The 22,665-nt window shown below is 43.9% G+C and overlaps 1 protein-coding gene across 2 annotated transcripts in view; it reads right to left on the bottom strand.

Annotated features, from left to right (window-relative positions):
• Window positions 1-868: 868 nt before the first annotated feature.
• Window positions 869-22,665, bottom strand: part of PIAS1 (protein inhibitor of activated STAT 1) — an 84,098-nt gene continuing 62,301 nt past the window's right edge. Inside the window, exons 7-14 of one of the 2 annotated variants that reach the window (XM_068143550.1) lie at window positions 22,234-22,339; window positions 20,292-20,365; window positions 13,441-13,601; window positions 11,446-11,576; window positions 10,450-10,627; window positions 8,781-8,923; window positions 8,249-8,286; window positions 869-5,702 (exon numbers count right to left, since the gene is read on the bottom strand). In XM_068143550.1, coding sequence (XP_067999651.1) covers window positions 5,406-5,702; window positions 8,249-8,286; window positions 8,781-8,923; window positions 10,450-10,627; window positions 11,446-11,576; window positions 13,441-13,601; window positions 20,292-20,365; window positions 22,234-22,339 — 1,128 coding nt within the window. In that variant the 3' untranslated portion in view covers window positions 869-5,405. The remainder of the gene's footprint in view (window positions 5,703-8,248; window positions 8,287-8,780; window positions 8,924-10,449; window positions 10,628-11,445; window positions 11,577-13,440; window positions 13,602-20,291; window positions 20,366-22,233; window positions 22,340-22,665) is intronic. The other variant, XM_068143551.1, reaches the window with a different exon arrangement.

Below are 22,665 nucleotides of genomic sequence, written 5' to 3'. Positions count from 1 at the left end.
AGTTTTCCCCTTTTGACACACAGACATTTTGGTTTGGTTTTACAGACTCACAGATTGCATTGGGTTGGGAGGAACTCTCAAAGGGCATCTTGTCCACCCCTGCTGCAGTCAGCAGGGACACCTCCAACAAGACCAGGCTGTCCAGGGCCACATCAAGGCTGATCTTCAATGTCTCCAGGGGGAGGGCCTCAACCACATCCCTGGGCAACCTCTTCCAGCATTTCACCACTCACAAACCCTTCTGAACAGTCCCTTCCCAGCCTTCCTCTAGGTCCCCTTCAGATATTCAGTATCACTAAGGTTGGAAGAGACCTCAACGATCATCGATCTCTAGGCTAAAAAAAAAACAAACAACAAACCCCAAGCCCCTCCTCCTCCTCCTCCTCCTCCCTTCCCTTGATGTTTTGTCCCACCTCAGGAAACACAACATAACTGAATGTTTTTTATTACATCTAAAGATTTCTACAGAAACAGGTAACATTCAATAGGTTAAACCATTTGTTGTTTGTCGGGGGGGGGGGGGGGGGATGGGTGGTGTTGTCGTTGTTGTTGGGGGTGGGGGTATTTTTGTGGGGTTTTTTTTTGTTTGTTTGGGTTTGGTTTGTGGTTTCCCCCCCCCCAAAATGCATATAATAAATATTTTCCACTTGGTACTTTTATACAAACTGACATTGGTCTACTATACATTTTTTAAAAGCCATTTACTGGTTTGGCATGCCGTGTGGAAACTTAAGGAAAAAAACTTTTTAAGGCAATGAATGACATCTTTGAAAATTCATGGAATTAATGGTAATTTTAATATTCTGCTTATATATACATTTGTACTATTTTTTTTTCTCTTTTTTTTCTGTGGTTTTTTTTTTGTTTGTTTGTTTGTTTGTTTTTCCCTTTGTTAATTAAAACAATGAACAGCAGCACTTTCGGGGACCACCAGCAATTTTTTCCCTTGTTAGAAATCTAAGTTCTGTTGTTTTAAAAAAAGGACAAAGGAAGGAGGAGGGAAAAGAAGGGGAAAAAAAAAAGAAGGAAAAAAAAGAAGGAAAAAAAAAAAAAAAGGAAGGGAAAAAAAAAAAGAAGAAAAAAAAAAAGAAAGAAAAAAAGGAAAAAAAGAAAGAAAGGAAAAAAAAAAAGGAAGTTCTATGGACAACCCAAAAATCTTTCCTATTGCCAATGTGCTCACAAATGGTTAAAACTGCCACGAAGGATTTGCTTCCCCAACGTTCTCCTCGCAGTCCTTAAGCTCTGCCTTGGGAGGCAGGTCCAAGAGAGTCCAAAGAAAATCTATTGGTCATCTCCTCCTCTGAAAGGCTTTTTGGGAATCCTGGCCATGAGAGGAAGGGGCAAGCCTGGAGCCGCTGTTACAGCTATGTTATGGAAGTGCTACAAGGTTTTAAACACATAAGGATTACGGCTTAGGGTGGGGTTTCATCTGCTAAAGGATGTATCAGTGATGCCTTCAAGGGCGATGCAAAGCCACTTCCACCCTGCTGCTCCGATACCCTGTACTCATACCCCTGTGTGTACCTAAAGCGCACAGCACCACATGCAGCATGGTCACACATGTGTGTGCACACCCCACTCCCCTGCTGGAAGAACTGGAGGACAAGAGACCATCGTGTAAGGATTACAGGAGCAGATGGAGAAGTACCACAGACCAGGCCACCTTTGGCCCGCTCTTACTGCATCTCGGAGAACGCACGTGCCAACTAATGGAGGTTTGAGTTTTGGAGTGACAGCTGCAGGGAACCTGTTGAGAACTCAGACTGAGACTTCTACCAAGCAATGTTAACTGTGGTCAGAGGCACAGAGATCCGTCAGCTCTAAAGAACACCCGAGCGTGAAACAGGAATACTCACAAAGCACATGGGAGCAACACCACAAAGGAGGCCTCCAGAACATTTCTGTCCCTTCTTTGTAGAGCAATGAGGTTAAACACAAAAAAAAAAAGAAACCCAAACCCCAAAGGACAGTGGTGAACTGCACAGCCTTCCTCCCCTTCAGGGTAACTGGCGAGGAAATGGAAGACGTCATCAGCTGACCTCACTCTCCAAAAGCTAGGAGAGGCAAGAGAAGTTGCCGGGTTGGGCGTTACCAGACACTGGCCAGACGTCAGTTTCGACGTGAATTAAACAAGATTTTAATACCATTGTCAGAAGTGACACAAATGAGGCTCTTCAAAGGCTCATCTTGAACAACACAGTCAATGGGGGGGAGGGGAGGGAAACCAACCCGTTGCCACAATCGTTGATAGAACAGCCACCGCGAGAGCTCTCCGGGGGTGTTTCAGAAGCTTCCCAGTTACACCACCGACGGGGGGAGGGGGGGAGCTGGACTCCAGGTTTACAAAGGGTGGTGGGAGGAGGACGAGGAGGAGGAGGAGGAAGAGGAGGAGGAGTACAGCAAAAGGGTATGCTCTGAAGTTACCAGGTTAGTATCCATGACTAAAAAGGTCTGAGATATATTCCTAAGTGTAGGTTTTAATCGCTTCCAAAACCAGACTTGAGTTTAAAAAATAAGTATTTCCCGTTTTCTATCCTTTTTTATTGTCTTTTTTTTTTTTCCTTTTTTCTCCTTTTTTTTTTTTCTCTCTCTCTCTCTTCCCCTTTTTTTTTTTTTTTTTTGTTTTTTCTTCTTTAAACTGACATTTAATAAATTATAAAATTGGTGTATGGTGAAATATATATATTTATATATATATATCAGCCAGATATGTATGAAATACACATGCATGGGGAGGGAGGGAGGGGAGGGGAAGGGAGGAGGGAGGAGGGAGGGGAGGAAGAGGGGGGGGGGAGGAGGGGGGGGGGAAAAAAAAAAAAAACTATTTAACTCACTTTTTTTTTCTTTTTTGAACTCACACACACACACAGAGAGATCTATAAATACATATATACACACACATATACATATAAACACAAAAAACAGCTGTTTGTCAAAATTCAAGTCAACTATTTAGTGGCAGAGGGATGCTGTAAAAACACTAGAAACAATTTGGATGCCACGTAAGGTGAACCTCTCAAATAACCATACGACTGATCATACAGCAATACCTAATGCTACTTGGATTAAAGATTTATATTGGTTTTTTTTCCTTTTTTTTTTTTTTCTTCATATTTTGGTTTTTTCCTTTTTTTTTTTTTTTTTTCCTCTTTTTGGTGTTTTTTTTCTCCTTTTTTTTTTTTTTTCCTTTTTTTTAATGTGTTTTGTTTTTTTTTTTTCTTGTTTTAAATCAAAGCACAATTCGGAGACAACTTCATAGGCAAAAGGTGGCCCTCGTCAATGCTCAAAGCAACTTTAGCTGCAGTCAGACAGTCTTGGACATGGAAAAAAAAAAAAAATTCAGACAAGGATCTGTTAATTGTAGTATTCCTTAACACTCTTTCCTGATAAACTTGTTACCTGCACTTTCAACCAGTTACAAAAATACTTTTCACACCAGAGGAAATATTTACTCTCTCTGACATGGGACTTTGGGACACGGTGAGAATCACTTCCTTCCCTCCCCCTCCCTTCCCCCCCCCCCCCTTTTCTCTTTAAAGGTTAATCTCCTGAAAAAACTGCATTCCAGCTATTTACACACTGCAAGGAAAGAACAGATCAGCCCAAATGACTCATCAGTTCTTAACAAAAAATAATAATAATTAAAAAAAAAAAAAAGAGAGAAGATTTTCCTATGTCATGCACAACCTCAATATAAACAGAGAAAAAGAAACCAGGAAGCCAGTATGGCTCAAAGTTCAACAGAAGTGTACTGAATCCGAAACATGAGTCAGGGAAATCAAACTCATTCCAAGGCCAAAAAGAGGAAACTGAATGTTGAAACCCACTACCCCTAAGAGGAGGTAGCAACGGGGTTGAGCACAAGGGCTGCATGGTGGGGGCTGGGTGATTGGGCTGGTTTTTGGGTTGCAGAGACTCACACTGAACATTTACTATTGATTTGGAGGACTGTGAAGTCAGAAGACAACGTACCAAGGCTGCTACCAGCTGCACAAACCATGCAAGAGCAACATGTTGGTGTTTGGATTTTCTTCCTTGTTTTTGTTGGCAAGTTCACACTTGGAAGTGTGAACCCCCAGCAGAAACTAAAGCAGGTATTTGATCTGCTACTGCAAGTAGGTTTTCTCCAGACAGAAGAAGACAGGCCTGGAGTCAACAGGCTGTTTATACACACGTGGCTAACTTGAAAGCACAAGCACTTCCAGGGATTTAAAGCTGACACATGCTTAATATTTCTGCTGATTAGGATCTGAAGTTATTTTAAAAGGATTTTACAGTAAGTTCTTCAAAACAAAAACCCTGCACTCCAATGTGGTGATGCTTTCACTTGGGGCTAAAGGCTCTGAAATTTCTCTGTCTTGTCCCCACACATAAGCACAGCTGAGTGATTCCTCAGCCTGAGATTTGATTGAGTCTGGCCCTCGAGAATAATTGGTGCGCTAATGAGCTTGTGCAAAGCATGGGATAGGAAAAAAAACCCAACACACATCATCTGATGAGAGGGTCACAGAGACCCAGAAATGACCAAAGAAACCCTGAAAAAAACCAAACCCACTCCTGAAAGGCTCTGTCCTGCAAACAGAGGGGGTGCTGTGAACAGTTTGGGTGGGGTTTATTCCGCTTTAAGCACTAAACACGGGAAGGGGGGGAGGGGGTCAAGATTCCACCACTTAAAGACTTTAAATGCCTCCAAGAGGAGACAAAAAACCCTCTCACAAGTTTGAACTTTGCAAAGTTCAGCTCCTTTCCTGTTTATGTCACTGTGAAGAAATAAAGAATAAAAAAATGCCACTTGTGTCCAAACTAGAGGGCGAGGAGGGAGGGGGATGGGGGGGGGGGGGAAGAGGAAACCAAAAGCAACTCACATGACAAATGCACAGGTGTAAAATCTTCAGCATCCATAAAAACCAACTGAAGCTCCTTGTTTTTCTTCTTTTTTTTTTTTTTGTCTTTGTTTTGTGTCCTTTTTTTTTTTTTCACCTTTTTTTTTTTTTTCTTTTCTTAATTTTTACCAGCGAGGCCATCTTAGGTTTATATACAAAAGTAAAACTGAAAATATACTTTTGTTCTCTGTACACATAAAGTTTGTTTGTTTTTTTTTGTTTTGTTTTTGTTTTTTTGTCCCCCTTAAAAAAAAAAAAAGGGAAAAAAAAAAGAAAAAAAAAGAGGGAACCAAAAGAAAAAACCAAAACCAAAACGACGACAACAAAAATCGACAACCGACTCGTCTACGTTTTTCTAACAGGAAAGTAAAACCAAGCACAAAGATTTTCCTCCTGATGAGTTCGTTTGCTTCAAGAAAAAGAAGGGAGAGGGGGGAAAAAAAAAAAAAAGAGGAAGAAGAAGGAAAAAAAAAACCAACAAAACCAAACAACCAAACAAAAAAAAAACCAACCCCAACAAAATCAGTCCAAGGAAATAATGTCTGGTATGATACCAAAGATAGACGCCGTGTCCGTGCTGCTCCTACTTGCAACTGGATGACCATGATTCTCTCGCAGGCTGTTGGAGGAAACAAGACTGCTGTTACTGCCACTATTGCTACCATTTGTGGCTGGCAGAGAACTGCTTCCTCCTGCATTTAGCTGATCGAGAAACATCTGAGATGAAGTGTATGGGAAAAAACGAGAGTGTAAGAGTTCTTGATCATCTGAGGCGGAAACTGCCGCGGCTGCAGCGGCAAGAAGGGAGGTGTTGTAATGCTGGGGGGGGAAAAACAACATTTGCAAGTTACATTTCAGACTTTTGATCCAGTGCAGCACACACACACAGAAAAATAATTCAAAAATAAAAGATTTTTTAAAAATAAATAGAAGGTATTTGTAAGCTAAAGCTCTGACAGCTTCTCTTTTTTCCACCAGCTTGTCTACTCAACCTTTCTGTACGGTAAGTGGGCAGATGCAGTCATAGTATCACAGTATCAGTCAGGGTTGGAAGGGACCACAAGGATCATCTAGTTCCAACCCCCCTGCCATGGGCAGGGACACCCCACACTAGATCAGGCTGGACAGAGCCTCATCCAGCCTGGGCTTAAACACCTCCAGGGACAGCACCCCAACCACCTCCCTGGACAACCCATTCCAGGGCTTCACCACTCTCATGCTGAAGAACCTCCTCCTCACATCCAGCCTGAATCTCCCCACCTCCAGCTTCATTCCATTCCCCCTAGTCTTATCACTACCTGAGATCCTGAGAAGTCCTTCCCCAGCCTTCTTGTAGGCCTCCTTCAGATACTGCTTGAGCCAGTAGTGTGCCCAGGTGGCCAAGATGAGCCAGCAGTGTACCCAGGTGGCCAAGAGGGCCAATGGCATCCTGTCCTGCATTAGGAATAGTGTGGCCAGCAGGAACAGGGAAGTCATTGTGCCCCTGTACTCTGCATTGGTTAGGCCACACCTTGAGTACTGTGTCCCGTTCTGGGCCCCTCAGTTTAGGAAGGACATTGAGACACTTGAATGTGTCCAGAGAAGGGCAGCAAGGCTGGGGAGAGGCCTTGAGCACAAGCCCTATGAGGAGAGGCTGAGGGAGCTGGGATTGTTTAGCCTGGAGGAGGCTCAGGGGTGACCTCATTGCCCTCTACAACTACCTGAAGGGAGGTTGTTGCCAGGAGGGGGTTGGTCTCTTCTCCCAGGCAAGCAGCACCAGAACAAGGGGACACAGTCTCAAGCTGCACCAGGGGAAGTTTAGGCTTGAGGTGAGGAGAAAGTTCTTCACCGAGAGTGTCATTGGTCATTGGAATGTGCTGCCCAGGCAGGTGGTGGAGTCACCATCCCTGGAGGTGTTCAAGAGGGGATTGGATGTGGCACTTGGTGCCATGGTCTAGTCATGAGGTCTGTGGTGACAGGTTGGACTCGGTGATCCTCGAGGTCTCTTCCAACCTTAGCGATACTGTGATACTTTTACCTCTGCGGCCCCCTGATTTCTGAAGCCAAAAGAAATTGGAAATACTAATTATTAGTGACAGCAAACAGTACCACACCAGTGAGGAATGGTAAGGAGCAGCACTTTTACCTCTTCCCAGAAATTTCTTGGCTGGAAAAATTTCCTCCCCTCTCCCCCCTGCCCAAATTCAAAGGAACATTTTGTCATCCCTCTCCTCTGCTCAAAAGAGCAACCAAAGCTGGGGAAACTATGTGCTAATAACCACTGCTGGCAGAGAAAAGTAGACTTCTGTGGAAAGCCTATCTAGAACCAGCAAGCTTAGTCCCATCAGGTGGCAGCAAGGGCTGGGCAGTCCCTAAAAAGCCAACAACTTCCTCTCTCCAGGATCAGATTTTAAATATAATCTCCCTGTAGGGAAATTTTGCTCTTGATGGTTCCTTCTGCTGTGATGAAAGACATATGCAAGGTAGTCCTTGCTACCCAGTATCTGTGTGTTGGTATTAACTATGGAGTTAAGTAAGGAGTGCAGCAGAAGACTTCCATGCTACCTGTTTCACACTAGTTCTCCTTTTTATGTTTCACTGAATATCCAGAGAGCTTTTCTGAATCCAAATTCTCCAGTGCAGGCTCTGGTCTTAATTATGATACAGAAGTATCCCTCTACAATTAGTGCAACTCTCCTCCTTGAGACTGCACAACAAACATGAAGGAACAAAGGCCAGGAGAGCCATTACAGCCCCCTGCTTTTCTTGGATGCACAAGAGCAAAAGTGGTCAAGGGGGAGGCCTTGCCAACCCAGATTCCTTTTGAGAATGACCTCCTTAGTTCCCAAAACTTTGAACTGGTTAGCCAGAGAAGCTCCAATCCTGGAAACACTCCAAATCAGGCTGTTTGGGGCTCTGAGCAACCTGCTGTAATTGCAGGTGTCCCTGCTGACTGCACAGGGTTTGGACTAGGTGACCTTTAAAGGTCCCATCCCACCAAACCAATTGTGTAAAGAACTGTCAAGAGTCCCAGTGGTGGGGCCTAGCCCTGTCAGATGGCCCAAGTCAGACCTTAGGACTGAAAGACTAAGGAGATGGCTGGTGGACCTTCAGCTACAACCAAGGGTCACTCCACAGTATAACAGTGGCTGCCTGCACTTAACCCCTGGAGACTTCAGTGTCTACCATTTGTTATGTCCTGTCCTACAACCATATTTAAAGAATGCTTATGTTCAGTCAGCGTTTGTGTGTGTAGAGAAGAAAGCTGCAGCCTGCCTGCATTTACACCTCCAACATACATCTGCTGCTTCCTTGCCTACACAGCCACATCAGCAAGTCCTCAGAAAAGAGTATTCTGCCATATGACTTGATTTTCCTTGACTTACCTGATTGTCTCCTGACAGGAAAGGGAAGAAATCTAAACCTGTGAAGAGGCAAAGAAAAAAATTAAAACTTCTCAAACCACAAGAAACAGCTCTCAATTTTCCCACTATTTAGTCTGAAATAAACCCAGTATAACACTGATGACTTTTCTCTTCTCTACTGGAGCTTGAAAAACATCCATCTTTAAAAGACTTAACAGTATCAATGTAAATTTTCCTCTTTTTTTAATACCATTTCATCCTCTATTGATGCAAAATACTATTTTGCACTACTGGATTGTCAAGTAACTGTGGGTTTAAATCCTTTTCTGGTCCCTGGAGCAGGCTACCCAGAGAGGTTGTAGAGTTTCCCTCTCTGGTGACTTTCAAGACCCATCTATATGTGTTCCTGTGTTACCTGCCCTAGTGATCCTGCTTTGGCAGGGGAGTTGGACTCAATGATCGCTGGAGGTCCCTTCCAAGCCCTACTATTCTATGATTCTATGAGCAGTGCTTGGAGAGCTGTACTTACAGCTGTGAGCAGTCAGAAGCTCACCTTGCAAGTCATAAGGCATAGGTGTCATATGGAATGGATGCCTGTAGTCTTGGATAAGTGATGTGTTGATGTAGCTGGTGTCTACAGCAGGAAGGCTGGGTGTTCTCGACACAGGAGATGCTTGATGGGGTAGATTCAAAATGCTGGAAGAAACAAAGGCTTGTTAGAAGAGTAAGGCTAAAAGAACTGCATTTGAAGGTTCCTAAGGGCAGCAAAGCTGGTGAAGTGTCAACAGAGTAACTCTTATGAGAAGCTGAGGGAACTGGGAGTGTTTAGTCTGAAGAACATGAGACTGAGGAGAGACCTCATTGCTCTCTACAGCTCCCTAAAAGGAGGTGGGAGTGAAGCGGGGCTTGGTCTCTTCTCCCTAGTGTTAGGTGATAGAACAAGAGGAAACAGCCTGAAATTACCCCAGGGGAGGTTTAGGTTGGACATGAGAAACAATTTCTTTCCTGCAAGAGTGGTCAGACATTGGAGAGGCTGCCCAGGGAGGTAGTGGAGTCACCATCCCTGGAGGTGTTCAAGATGCATGTGGACATGGCACCTGGGGACACGGTTTAGAGCCCATGGCAGTCTTAGGTTGAAGGCTGGTCTAGGTCTTTTCCAACCCAGTTCTACAGTTGTATGATTCTAGTTCTGCTCCATGCAGGGTTTGCTTGTTTTCACATGTAACAAAAGCCAACCTCTCAAGACACATTAAGCACTTTGTGATGATGGGTATGCAACTAGATTTCAAAGCATCACAAAGCATTGCAATGCCACAATGTCTCATAGGAAGGGGTAAGAGGAAAAGCCATCACATGTTCCCCAAGCTTTCTTCTCACAATAACATTTTATCAGAGAAATTAATTCAGTCCAAGAAATTGAACTTTAACAAAACTGAAAGCAAAGGCAAGTTCAGCCTCAAACAACAGAGCCGGAGGACTCTGTCTACAAATGGGATTGGGATCTCTGCCATAAAAATATTACAAATACTCCTAAAGCAGGGCCAGACAATCCTAAAGGTACCCTAAATCCCTCAAAAAGGTGCAAATCTGTATAATAACACTGCATTTATGCTCTACAAGGAATCAGCAAAGGAAGAAAAGCTAAAAAGGTCTTGAGGAGCTTCAGGTGATCACTTAAAGTGATCACAGTTACATCACTGGAGGTGTAGCCACTTCAAAACCAGGATCCCTTGGGTTCAGCCTCAGCTTTCATCCCCACATGTTTATGCAAGCAGGGTGCTATTACCAGCCTGGCTGCCTGGGTGTGATCAGGTTATTCTGGCACTCTTGATTACTCCACTCCCCGCAGTAAGCACCAGCAAACCCCACGCACTCCCAAAGCACACTCATGTTTCCCCTTGCTCTCTCTTCCTCACTCCACATGTTGTGTTTCTATTTCTCTATGGAAGTAAAACATTTCCTGATTTGCCAAAGACCAAGCCTTTTTGATACTCATTTTCACAAGCACAGCTGAAAAACTGTTGTTTTACACACTTAAGTCAAAGTTGTTCTGCCAGTCTTCTCAGGCCCTGTGACCTGAGATCAAATCCATTTGCTACAAGCTAATAAAACAGGATATAAACCACACACAGAACTTTCTAGATACTATTTCTTTTGAAGTGTGTTACTGGTCCCCACCATGGGTGTATTCCCTCTGCATTGGCCTGTGTATTTCTTCTCACCCTTTATTGTTTAATGGTGATGCTGGAGATATGGAAGGACAGCTTCTCTTTGCAGATGGTTCCTCCTCCTCTTCATCTGATGAGCTATCAATGGTTAAATCAATCACTTCCACTTTCTTGTTTTTGTTTGACTGTTGGTGAGAAGACACCTGATGTTCCAAGGAAGAGCTTATGCATCCTGTACAAAATAAGTCAACATTGTAAGCTGTAGCACTCCACTACAATCACCGTAACATCAAAGCTTATTACACACCTTTACAAAGCTTACAGCTCAAAGTAAAAAACAACAGAACCACATAATGGCAACTGAGAAAGTGCCATCAGCCCCAGACAAACCTAACAGGGACTTTTTACAAGGGCTTGTAGTGATAGGAGAATAGGGAATGAAGCTTGAGGAGGGACAAGATAATTTACAGTCAGAGTGGTAAGACACTGGAACAGGTTACCCAGGGAAGCTGTGGATTCACCCTCCCTGGAGCTGTTCAAGGCCAGGCTGGACAAGGCCTTAAGCAATCAGATCTAGTGGAAAAGTGTCCTTGCCCATGGCAGGAGGGTTGGAAATCTTTGAGGTCTCTTCCAACCCAAACCATTCTATCAATGTGTGACACTCTTCAGTGGTGACAGGAGGCTTCATTTGAACATGAAGGGAAATTTCTTTGGTGTAAAGGTGCTGGAGACCTGGAGCAGGCTGCCCAGAGAGATTGTGCAGACTCTTTCTCTGGAGATACTCCAAACCTACCTGGACATTGTGATCCTGGGCAACCTGCTGTGAGTGACCCTGCTTGAGCAGGATGGCTGGATTGGATGAGCTCCAGAAGTCCCTTCCAACCCCTCCCACGCTGAGATTTGGGGATACTATAACTCAATCTTTCTCACAAACGATCTTTAAAAGCTACAAGATCCATGCAAAAATAAACCTTTTAAGCTAGAGACACATCACTACTGAATAGTTTGGCAGTGTGACACTCAGCCCATCCACCCCAAAACAAAACTCACCATCAACTCCATTGTAAGACGCAGTTACTTCCTGCACTTCCTTCTTTGATCTCATGGGAGCCCAGGACCCATCCTCTTTAAACTGAATTTCATCACAATCTGTACAATACTTCAGGATTTCCATGAACAACCTGGCAATCAAAAACACTGAACATGACTCCTCAGAGCTTGACTCCTTTTTTCCCCCCTCTGCTACCTTTATTATTGGAATTAGTGCTTTTAGAGTTGAAAGCTTTCCTCGTTCCACCCTTCCCTCATGTGTTTCCTTAAGAAAAAAGGAATCTGTGAAAAATGCAAAATATCTAAAATAAATGCCTGCACATTCACTTAAAACAACTAGAGAGTGGAATCCTGCAGAGCTGATGAAATCTCCATTTCCCAAAACAAAGGAAGAATGTGAGCCTTCTTCCTTTCATTCCAAAACAAAGAAAGAATTGTTCAAAAACTTTACTTAACTCTCCTTCTCCTCCTCCTCCTCCTCCCCATGTATCTTTGGCAACATTTAAGTGAGAAAACTCCTATCCTAAAGGAGCCCATACAGCTGAGCATGTAAGTAGGTATGGTCTGAAACCTCTTTAGAAGCACAAAACTTCGCATGGGAATCTAAACTTACAGCCTCTCCTCCTAGCTGCGCCTCCTAAACCTTTTAGGATCCTGGCACCACATCACTCCCAGTGGGAATTCCAGCTTTTGACCAAGACTATTCATGTGGTTCTGTGTAGGAAAGAGCTTTGCTTTAATTAGTGAGAAAGTTCACTCTTTCCCAGAACGAGACATTTGCTCGAAACAGCTTTCTTTCTATGGGATGCTATAATTGTATCACCTAACCTCCAACATCCGCACCTGGCAACACAAGAAGAAAGAAGGATAATGTGTTGGTTTAATTAAGACTTCTCAATCTTTCCTATTGCAGGCTGAAACCCAGAACAAAAAACCCCAGTTCTTTGATCCAAAGCAGAAGATGTGGAAATCTTAGGGTCCAGGTCTCCAAAGCAGCCTTTATGAGCCCTGAGTGCCTCCTTAAGCGCCTTTTGTAAGGTCTTAAAGGTGATCCTGAGCAGTCTTAGAGCCATGGAGGTGGGCAGGAGGCTGGATTTGATACTCTTAAGAGGTCTTTTCCATCCTTCACAATGCTTCACTGACAGATCACCAAAATGAAGTAGACACTCACTGGAAAAAGACTCAGTCATTTGTGAGGTGGTTTTCTGGGGTTCTGTTTAGTTCAAGGGGTTCAGTTTTGCTTTTTCTGGTGGTTTGATTGGTTGGGCATTTTGTTGGTTGGTTGAGTAAAACATTCTGAGGGCATTTGCAGAAGACTCTATTTTGTTTTCTACCTTTTTATCACACTTCAGAAAGATTCCTATAGAAGGAACTAAAATGCAAGGCCAGGAACACATATTTGGCATTTCTTTATGGGAACCAACCCCAGAGTTCCTTATTCTTTGAATGTTTTGCAGGTAGGCAGAACCAGGGAATCAATTCCTGTCCCTTTCTATAGACACCAGCTCCCCAAGAGTGGAATTGTACATGGAATGCCACAGGCATTTGGAGGATGGGCAGTATTTATTTGATCCATCATGACGGACTGCTATCAACTATGCCAGGGTTGTGTAGTTGCTTCATAAAAAGACAGGACAAGAGGTGCTGTTCTCACTTGAGGATCCAGCACCATGTAATATTGAAGAAAAGAGAAAAAGCAACTAAGAAAACACAACCATTTCAGGCAAGACAGCTCAAAAATGTACCTGGGATTGAAGGAATCCCTTCTATCATTGTTAACTTTAGCAGTTTGATGACCACAATTCCTCTAAATACTGGACGAAGAGGTACCTGTTTAGTAACTCCTCACCCACAGTGAGGAAATTCCATGACAGTGTCACTTAAAAGAGATCACAGCCAGAGAGCCAAGATTTCAGAGCACTCTCTTCTGTGCAGCACCAGGACAGTAAGCAGAGTGTGGAAGGCACATCCTTTTTGACTGCAGGTTTGACTTACCCATCGATAATGAGGTGTTCATAGGGAGCCTTCTTATCACAGACAGGGCAAACCCAGGTTGGTTTCTTCTCATTCATTTGAATATACAGAGTGGCATCAAAACACTGCAGGTGTGAACAAGTCAAGGCCCTGCATGGTATAGTTAGCCTCATTTTGCCAAGCTTTAAGAGAAGGAAAGGAAAAATAAGACAACAAAAACAAGACAAGATTACATCATCTTGGTATGAAATTAACAGAGCTTCCCCAAGCCTGAAAAGAGACCACAACAGGGTGAATTTTACTCTAAGGAGAACTCTCACAAATTCATGCTTTGATTAAAACACATTCCACAAACACTGCTTCCTCCTTCCTGTAGGCTTGATTATTGTGTAAGTTACTATAAATCACATGTTTAGCTACATCTGATCAAGGAAGCTGAAGACTACATCCTTCCACACTCCACTAAGCACCTGTCGCATGTAAGTTTCCTGGATGAACCACAAAAAAGAATTCTTCTTCATTAGTATCTGAAAGGCTGATGAATGTGGGTCAGTCCTCTCCTATCTACTCACAGCTCAACCTGTTGTCTAAATCTCCTGAGGGCACTACCAGAGCTGCTACTTTAACTTTACAGCCACAGAAGCAAGCACACAAAAAATTAATTTGCAGGCCTGCAGATAATTTCCTGATGCATTTCTCTATCTGACCATCTCCTCTAATACCACCACTCCTTTCCAAGGCTGCAAAGGGTCTGCAAATGTTCATGGAAGATAAGACAGAAGATGAGCTCCGAAGGGGACCATCCCTTCTTTCAAGAGTACAGGAAGGTCAGGACAGTGAGGTTGTGCAGGCCAGCATAAAGCTTCCACAAGTTTAACACAAGAAATCATAGCTGAGTGCTTAAGTGGAACAGATAACATAGGAGAGCTAAATACAGAGAGTGTTCAGGCTAAACTGTGGAACAGTTCGGAGTCAATAAATCAATGCTAAGCCAGGCCATGAAACATGAAGGTATGATGAAAGCAAAACTGATTAGACAGTGAAAGGTGTTTCATGTTCACCTGAAGTTAAAATAAAAGTTTCCTCTCCTCAAAAATCCCAAGCAGGTGTTTTCTGGCAAAGTGCTTATGCTGGGAGGTTAGGAGGGGCTCTGACTGACCACACTAAAGGTAAAAAAGCAGGAATGTCTTAAACAAGACCTTTCCCACATTGAAAACCAACAAAACAATTATTTATTAAGTGTCTGCAATCTCAGGGCTATTTATATTGAGTATTTTGAAGTTAAGATAAATCTGACTAAAACACACACAATTATTTCTCTGCTAGAACTGGCTGAAGGTTTTCCAAAGGGTAGTATGAGGAACTGGGTTTAGTAGGGCTTAAGCCACCACTGTGGTCATGCATACTGATTCTGAGCAGTACAAGATGGGTGCCACAGGATGGCACTCAATCTCAGAATATCAGAAAACTAAAAACAGTATGAAGAACAAAGGCTCTACTCACAGTCCACTACTTCCTCCATGATGCTTTTTTGTTGTTGTTGTTGCATCCCCCGTAAGCAGAAATCCCTCCAGCCCATCCCCCGTGAATTCACAGCTAGACTGCAAGATCTTGCTTGTTTTTCCTCCCTCTGACCCTCAGTCACTGTCACAAAACTCACCACCAGATGGGAGGGGAGCAAAGAACTCCCTGGGGAGCCTGCAGTAATGGTGCTGGGGAGCTCAGACTGCAGGGGGTGCTGGCTGTGCCATGTGTTTGGCACCCCCTCCCCCCCCAAATCCATGACCAAGCACATTATTTCTGTCACATAATCAACCCCCAACAAAGCAAGGCCCCCTGATCCATGTCTGTTATGAATTCTTATCTCCCAGATGGTAGGTCAATGGCTCATTTGTCTTTTGGGCACAATGAGAATCTCCTAGCTCTAAGTAAAGGTGCTGGAAATAAAACCTGGGATGATTCTGTGCGATGCAAAACCAAAGTAAGGAAGGTTGAAGACACGTGCTGCAGGAAGCACATAAATACCCATCCCCTGAGTCAAAAAAAAAAACCACAGAGGCAGATTTAAAGCAGAAACATTTTGACAGGCTTTTGGTATAAAAACTGGGGCTCTGATTTCCACACAGCAGTAGGATTGCCACACGCATGCAGACAGACCCAGCGAGGCTCGGCGATAACAACTTGATGTCTCCCTTCCCGTTTTTGGCACTGAACCTCCTGGATCAGCTCGGCCAAACTGGCCAAACCGTGGCAGGGCTGACAAGTGAAAAGGTCACATAAAAGAAAGGATGCATCCTAACTTTGGGGAAAACTCTGCTTCCCAGCACTTGCTGCTTCGATTGCTGCTCGTTGGCAGCCGAAGAAACGCCGCATTAATTTCTTTTTGCAAGCACACAACCCTTCCCTATCTCCTCCTGCTAATTATGCACCCAAACCAGGAGTGAAGCATTTGTAAACAAAGCTGCAATACCTACAAGGAAAAGGCTACACTTGGAATTTTTCTTCAGTTAAACATTTGGTCTGGCTGCAGAGCCTGAGGATTTATTTATTTTTCTTTTGGGGGGGGGGGGGGGCGGGAAATAAAAAGGAAAATAAATAAATATAAAGAAAAAACCCCTAAGCCTCTTCCTGAAAGCCAGGCTCAGTCCAGCCCAGCCCATTTGCCTGCTGTATCTTGGCTAGATTCAGCCAATAGTTAAGGAGAGCATTTTTTTTTTCCCTCTGTACTCCATCATCTCGGAGGGAGAGCGAGCCTCTGTGCTAAAAAAAGCTCAGCAGCAATCCAAAACAAATGCAGAGGAAGCTGCCTTGCTCTGCACTGTTGGGAGGGTGAAAGAAAGGTGATCAGGTTTAAACCTGCCACCCTCACCCCAACAGCCAATTCCATTTATTTCAGTGAAGTGGACACAGGAGAGAGAATCATCTCCATGGCATGAATGAGATGGGAGAACAGCACCTTTCACAGTAGCAGAGCTGAGGAGGCAGCCTTCCTGCGGTTTTGGCTCTGCATTTGCAATGTGTACTTCCAAGCATTAGAGAGTAAGCACAAAATACTTACAAGAAAAAAGAATTCTCCCTGAGCCAAATGCTTACAAGCTAGCAAGGAAAAACATGGAGGCTGTAATAACAAAAATCACATTCTGACCTGAAGATTGTTTGAATCATGCTAACAACCTTTCTTGTGCACTGAAAGGTGCAGCCTCTGCCCCAACAAACCTTTGGATTATTCACAGTATCACTAAGGTTGGAAGAGATCTCGAGTCCAACCTGTCACCACAGACCTCATGGCTAGACCATGGCACCAAGTGCTACGTCCAATCTCCTCTTGAACACCTCCAGGGGTGGTGACTCCACCACCTTCCTGGGCAGCACATTCCAATGACGAATGACTCGCTTGGTGAAGAACTTTCTCCTCACCTCGAGCCTAAACTTCCCCTGGTGCAGCTTGAGACTGTGTCCCCTTGTTCTGGTGCTGGTTGCCTGGGAGAAGAGACCAACCCCTTCCTGGCCACAACCACCTTTCAGGTAGTTGTAGAGGGCAATGAGGTCACCCCTGAGCCTCCTCTTCTCCAAGAGTTCCAGTGAAATCAGACAGCACTGAATGAGGAACACACTGGAGAAGAAGTCAAGTCTGTAGGTTTTGCAGACACTGTTAAAATGACATAGAGGCAAAGACACGCCAAATAATGTTGCTGTAGACTTTGTTTTGTGTGTCAGTGAGGACAGACAATGATTTTAAAGAGGAAATACTGACAAAGATAGGAGTTCTGAGGAGCTGCAACCTAATACCTGATTGTTGTTTTGGTTCTACCCTTGGCAGAACCCTGAGAAAGAAGAAGAGAATGTGACATCTCTAGGTACAGCAAACCTGCAGATATAAAAGCTCTGCTCTAGAGAATATTCCTCCTGTAGCATCAACTCATCTGAACCCCAATCACCAAAGAAAAAAATGTATCTAAAAGCACTGCAGGACTTTTATCAGCAGTGGAGGCAATCAGGACAAAAAGAAGCAGGTCAGAAAATTGCCATGGAATGATCTATAAAGCAACAGAACTGCCCCAAATGGTGGTTTTGACAAATCAAGCACAAATTTGTAAGTCCAGGAAATGCATGAAGATTAACTCCAGCTAATGAATTAACACAGAGGCACATCTAGACTCTGACAGCCATTTCATTCCTGCTGAGGGATGCTTATTTTCGTCTGTACTGGGAACTCCCACCTGGAGTACTGTGTCCAGTTCTGGAGCCCCTATTACAAGAGGGATGTGGAGGTGCTGGAACATGTCCAGAGAAGGGCCACAAGGATGATCAGAGGGCTGGAGCACCTCTCCTATAAGGACAGACTGAAGGAGTTGGGGCTGTTCAGTCTGCAGAAGAGAAGGCTCCAAGGTGACCTAATTGTGGCCTTCCAGTATCTGAAGGGGGCCTACAGGAAGGCTGGGGAAGGACTTCTCAGGATCTCAGGTAGTGATAGGACTAGGGGGAATGGAATGAAGCTGGAGGTGGGGAGATTCAGGCTGGATGTGAGGAGGAGGTTCTTCAGCATGAGAGTGGTGAAACCCTGGAATGGGTTGTCCAGGGAGGTGGTTGGGGCTCTGTCCCTGGAGGTGTTTAAGCCCAGGCTGGATGAGGCTCTGTCCAGCCTGATCTAGTGTGGGGTGTCCCTGCCCATGGCAGGGGGGTTGGAACTAGATGATCCTTGTGGTCCCTTCCAACCCTGAATGATACTATGATGCTATGATAATTTTAAGAGGTAAGGATATTGTGCCTAAAGGAACAACCCAAAACCCCAACAGAACTATTGTTGTGCTTTCTAGAATAACAAAAGTACTAAGAGCCCAACAAAAATTCAACTCAGCAGGTGTGGACCCCAAATCCTTCAGTGTATTGATGTCATACAGAAGTTCAGAGATTTGTATTATTATAGGTTATGAGGTTCTAAGTTGACAGAGCAGGATTTTACGGTGTCAGTGTAATCTCTACATCTTTCTCACAGATGGGTTTTATCTTCCTTATAAATGTGTTATTAGTTAGTCAGCATCAGTGTTGATAAGGAGGAAGGCTTCAGATTGAAGATGATGAAAAGACATTTAAAAGATTTATAGTAACCTCATGCACATGTAAAAAGGAACCACAATGTCAACTGTGCCTTTTTGGGTTTTTCCTTAGGAAGCAAAGCTTATCTGTTAAAAAAGTTGATCTTTACATTGGTAGGGTTTAAGAACACAGTGCATAACTTGAGAAATAAACTGCAGCTTTGAAAGGATGAAGGCAGTTCTCTTCTGTAGATTTCAACACTGCAAATTTCCTGACAAGCTTGAGCAGATTGAGCCAAAGCAGGAAACAGATGTATCCTTAATGGTGAAAAGAGGTTAAAAAGTTACACTGCAATAAAGATACTGCCTCAATCAATACAGAGAAGGTTCCTGGTACTTGAAACAAGAGCACCGAGTCCTCAGAATTAAAACAAGAGCACAAATATTAAGGTTGAGTCACATAACAATGATGAGAAACCCAGGTCTTGGTTGAAAACCACCGAGTAGGTCAAAATAAGGCACATCCCTGCCACTACCACATAAACTACAACTGTCTTCTCCCACTTCAAAATTGGAATACCAACCTCTAGCACACTGCATTGTTTTGAATCTAAGATTATTACCTCAATCTGAGATGAGCTGAGACTGTTTGAAAGGGCTTGTAGTGATAGGACGAGGGGCAATAGCTTTTAAACCACAGCAGGGCTGGACATCAGGAAGTTCCTCACAGTGAGGGGGGTGAAATACTGCAACAGGTTGTGCAGAGATGTGGTGAAGGCCCCATCCCTGGAGACACTGGTCAAACTTGATGGGGCCCTGAGCAGCCTGATCTAGTTGGGGATATCCCTACTGACTGAAGGGACAAGATGACCTTTGAGGGTCCCTTCCAACTCGATAAAATCTGTGATTGCTAAATGCTCAAAGCCTACAGCCAACTTCAGTTAAAAGATGCTCAGTGCTCTGACTGCAGATAAGGGCTGAAGAGCTATTTTGATTATCAGATTCACCTACCTTTCCACTGAGAGTGGTTGTACCCCACTCAAGGACCCAAACTGCACACTCAGAAAACCTACTGACATATTGCAGTGAATGATTACATATAATAAACATTGTACTCAGCACTGCTGAGGCCACACCTTGAATCATGGGGTCAGTTTGGGGGCACTTACTCCAAGAAGGACATTGAGGGGCTGGAGTGGGTCCAGAGAAAGGCAATGAAGCTGGTGAAGGGTCTGGAGAACAGATCTGGTGAGGAGCAGACGAGAGAACTGGGGTTGTTCGGCTTGGAGAAAAGGAGGCTCTCTACAACTCCCCAAAAGGAGGCTGAAGCAAGGTGGGGGTTGGTATCTTCTCCCAAAGAACATGCAATAGGATGAGAGGAAACAGCCTCAGGTTGCACCAGGGGAGGTTTAAGTTGGATATCAGAAGAAACTTCTTCACTGACAGGGCTCCCAAAGACTGGAACAGGCTCTCCAGGGAGGTGACTAAATCCCCATCCCCAGAGCTGCTCCAAAGAGGCAGAGATGTGGTGCTGAGGGACATAGTTCAGCACCAGCCTTGGCAGAGCTATAGAATGGTTGGACTCAATGATCTTAAAGCACTTATCCGACCAAAACGATTCTGTGAATCTACAGTACTTCTGAATAGTGTTTTCAAGCTCATGAAACACTGCTTTTCTCAGGGCTGTATCACACACTTAACCACAGTGACAGCTAACTTCTGCACTCGATCCTAGCCCCGTAACACTAATACACAGGTAAGCACAAGCTAACCTCTACCAGAACAGCTACATTTTGCTCAGAATCAGTTTTGAGGGAATAAAAACCCCAAACTTACTGGACAAAGAAGAGACACTCTTAAGCTGGTTGTTGCTATTTCACTGTCTGGATCAGCGGTCAGTTTCTCTTTAACTGGAAGAAGAAAAGGTTCATTTTAGAGTTGATTTTAATCACAAACTGGATGATAGAGAAATAAAACAAGCCTGAAACTGTGTGTTAAACTCAGTGTGCCACATCCACTGGAAGCAAGCAGCAGAGACTATTGTTTCAGACTCACACAATAAACACGTGACACAAGCGGTCTTTACCCACTAGAAAGCTCATAAATGATGACAAGATTTAACAAAGTGGAAAGTGGGATAAGCTCATCTGAAACTAAAAATGTATTTATACAGGAATGTCTCTTTTCCTTCACATGCAACTTTGTACCTCACAGTCATTTCAAAGCTACAGACAAGATGAGCCACATTGACTTGACTGTTAACTTCAAGCACATTGAAAACATGGGTGAGGAACTCTCAGATGGACAAGCACCACTGCAACCCTCTGAAATACTCCTCAAGCCATCCTGTGATTCAAAACTCAACAGCAGAAATAAGAAATCAGAAGCACCCCAAGAAAAAAATCTGAGTTTTCAACAACTGCTGTGAAATATTAGAACTTCAGAAGGCTTTCACCTTTACCCATCCTCTACTTTTACTCAGAAGGACTGTTTTAGAAGAAGTCACTGGTTAAATGAATGAGTCAGTTCCATGTTCTTCCTGCTCTATGAGCTGGACCTACAACTGGGGCTGTTCAGCCTCAAGAGGAGAAGGCTCCAGGGAGACATTACAGCAGCCTTCCAGTACCTGAAGGGAGGCTATGGGAGAACTGGAGAGGGACTTTTCACAAGGGCTTGTAGTGATAGGATGAGGGGCAATGGCTTTGAGATAGAAGAGGGGAGATTGAGTCTGGAGATTAGGAAGAAATTCTTTCCAGTGAGGGTGGTGAGACACTGGAAGAGGTTGCTCAGGGAGGTTGTGGATGCCCTCTCCTCAGAAGTGTTTACTGCCAGGCTGGATGAGGCCTTGAGCAACCTGGTCTAGTGGAAGGTGTCCCTGCCCATGGCAGGGGGGTTGGAACTAGATGATCTTTAAGGTCCCTTCCAACCCACACCCTTCTATGAATTTATGATATACCCTCAGTCTCACCTTGTACACACAGAGCATGATTCACCTGAATGCAATCTAGATTTCTGGGCATTAAAATCATCATGCTGCATTAGCACAAGCTAATGCCACTGGCTTTGGAGCTTTTACTGGTGGACTAATTTCTTCCCCATTTGGAGAAGGTCCTGTGCTGGCTACAACACACATCATCTGAGCACTGAAGAGGATGACCAACAGCTATCAGGTGTTGGTATTTTCACCCCTTTCCTCGATAAAGAAACATGCAGCCGTTTCAGCTTACAAACTTATACCAACATGTGCTTGTCAGAGAAAACAATAAAGCAGCAAAGCTCACACTTCAGTTTGAAGGGGGTTGGGAGGAGGATTGTGCTAGACACTCTCTCTCCAGGAGCTCACTCCACAATACTGTGCCAAAGAAACAAAAAACTGTGTTGATGGAGACTTTCCTCCAGCATGTCAGCATAAAGGTTCAGTATCAGGCATTTAGGTCAGCTTGCTTGAGGTACTGAATTACTCAGTTAACTATATAAATACAGTTGTTCTGTTCTGAGGAAACAAAGCCAGTATGGCTGAACTGAAAAGAGATTCTCTTGCATTTTTCCCCTTCACAGTGTCAACAGGGTTCCTGGACTGGCTCCTAGTACAAACAAAGGCCTCTGAGTCTTTGAATTGGAACTGAATACAAAGCACACCACTATCAGATTCTCCAAACCCAGAGAATTGTAGGAAGTCCAAACCTCAGTCAGTACAGTCCTATTTCAAATCTCCTTTTACAAAAGCTGTTTTCCCTTTTCTTTTCTGTTTTTTAAGCAAGCAGCACATCAGACATACTCAGAGCTCTAGAGTGATCGGGGTTCCGTATTCCTTTTGCTCGCAACCTCTGCAGCAACACCGTGGAGGACAGCTGCTTGACGAGATAGACTGCCATGGAATAGGTCTAGAAAACACAACAAAAATTCAAGTCAGCACTGGGTTAACCAAAAAGACAGCTTTCATTTTATACACTGCTTATGCAATTTGTGTGATTACAGGGCACTCTGTTCCCAAAGCAGTTACAAGACTTTAGATGGCGAAGTTTTCAGCCTAGGGAAAAAAAACATCGCTCTTCACCCGGGCTGGAGTTTGAGAGAGGCAACAAAAGTTGACAGCACGCTTCACTGAAGGTAGATTTAGCTGTAAATCAAGGGATTAAAACAGCATTTAGGACACCTCTGGAAGTTTTATGTCTGACTTGGGACACGCAGCCTCCAGTTCATGTCAGAA

This window comes from Melanerpes formicivorus, unplaced genomic scaffold, assembly GCF_026170545.1.
Source record: "Melanerpes formicivorus ecotype bairdi unplaced genomic scaffold, bMelFor1.0.p_v2 SCAF_10, whole genome shotgun sequence".
Taxonomy (NCBI): Eukaryota; Metazoa; Chordata; class Aves; order Piciformes; family Picidae; genus Melanerpes; species Melanerpes formicivorus.
The sequence above is the reverse complement of the archived record's forward strand: the minus strand, read 5'-3'. Positions and strand labels throughout refer to the sequence as shown.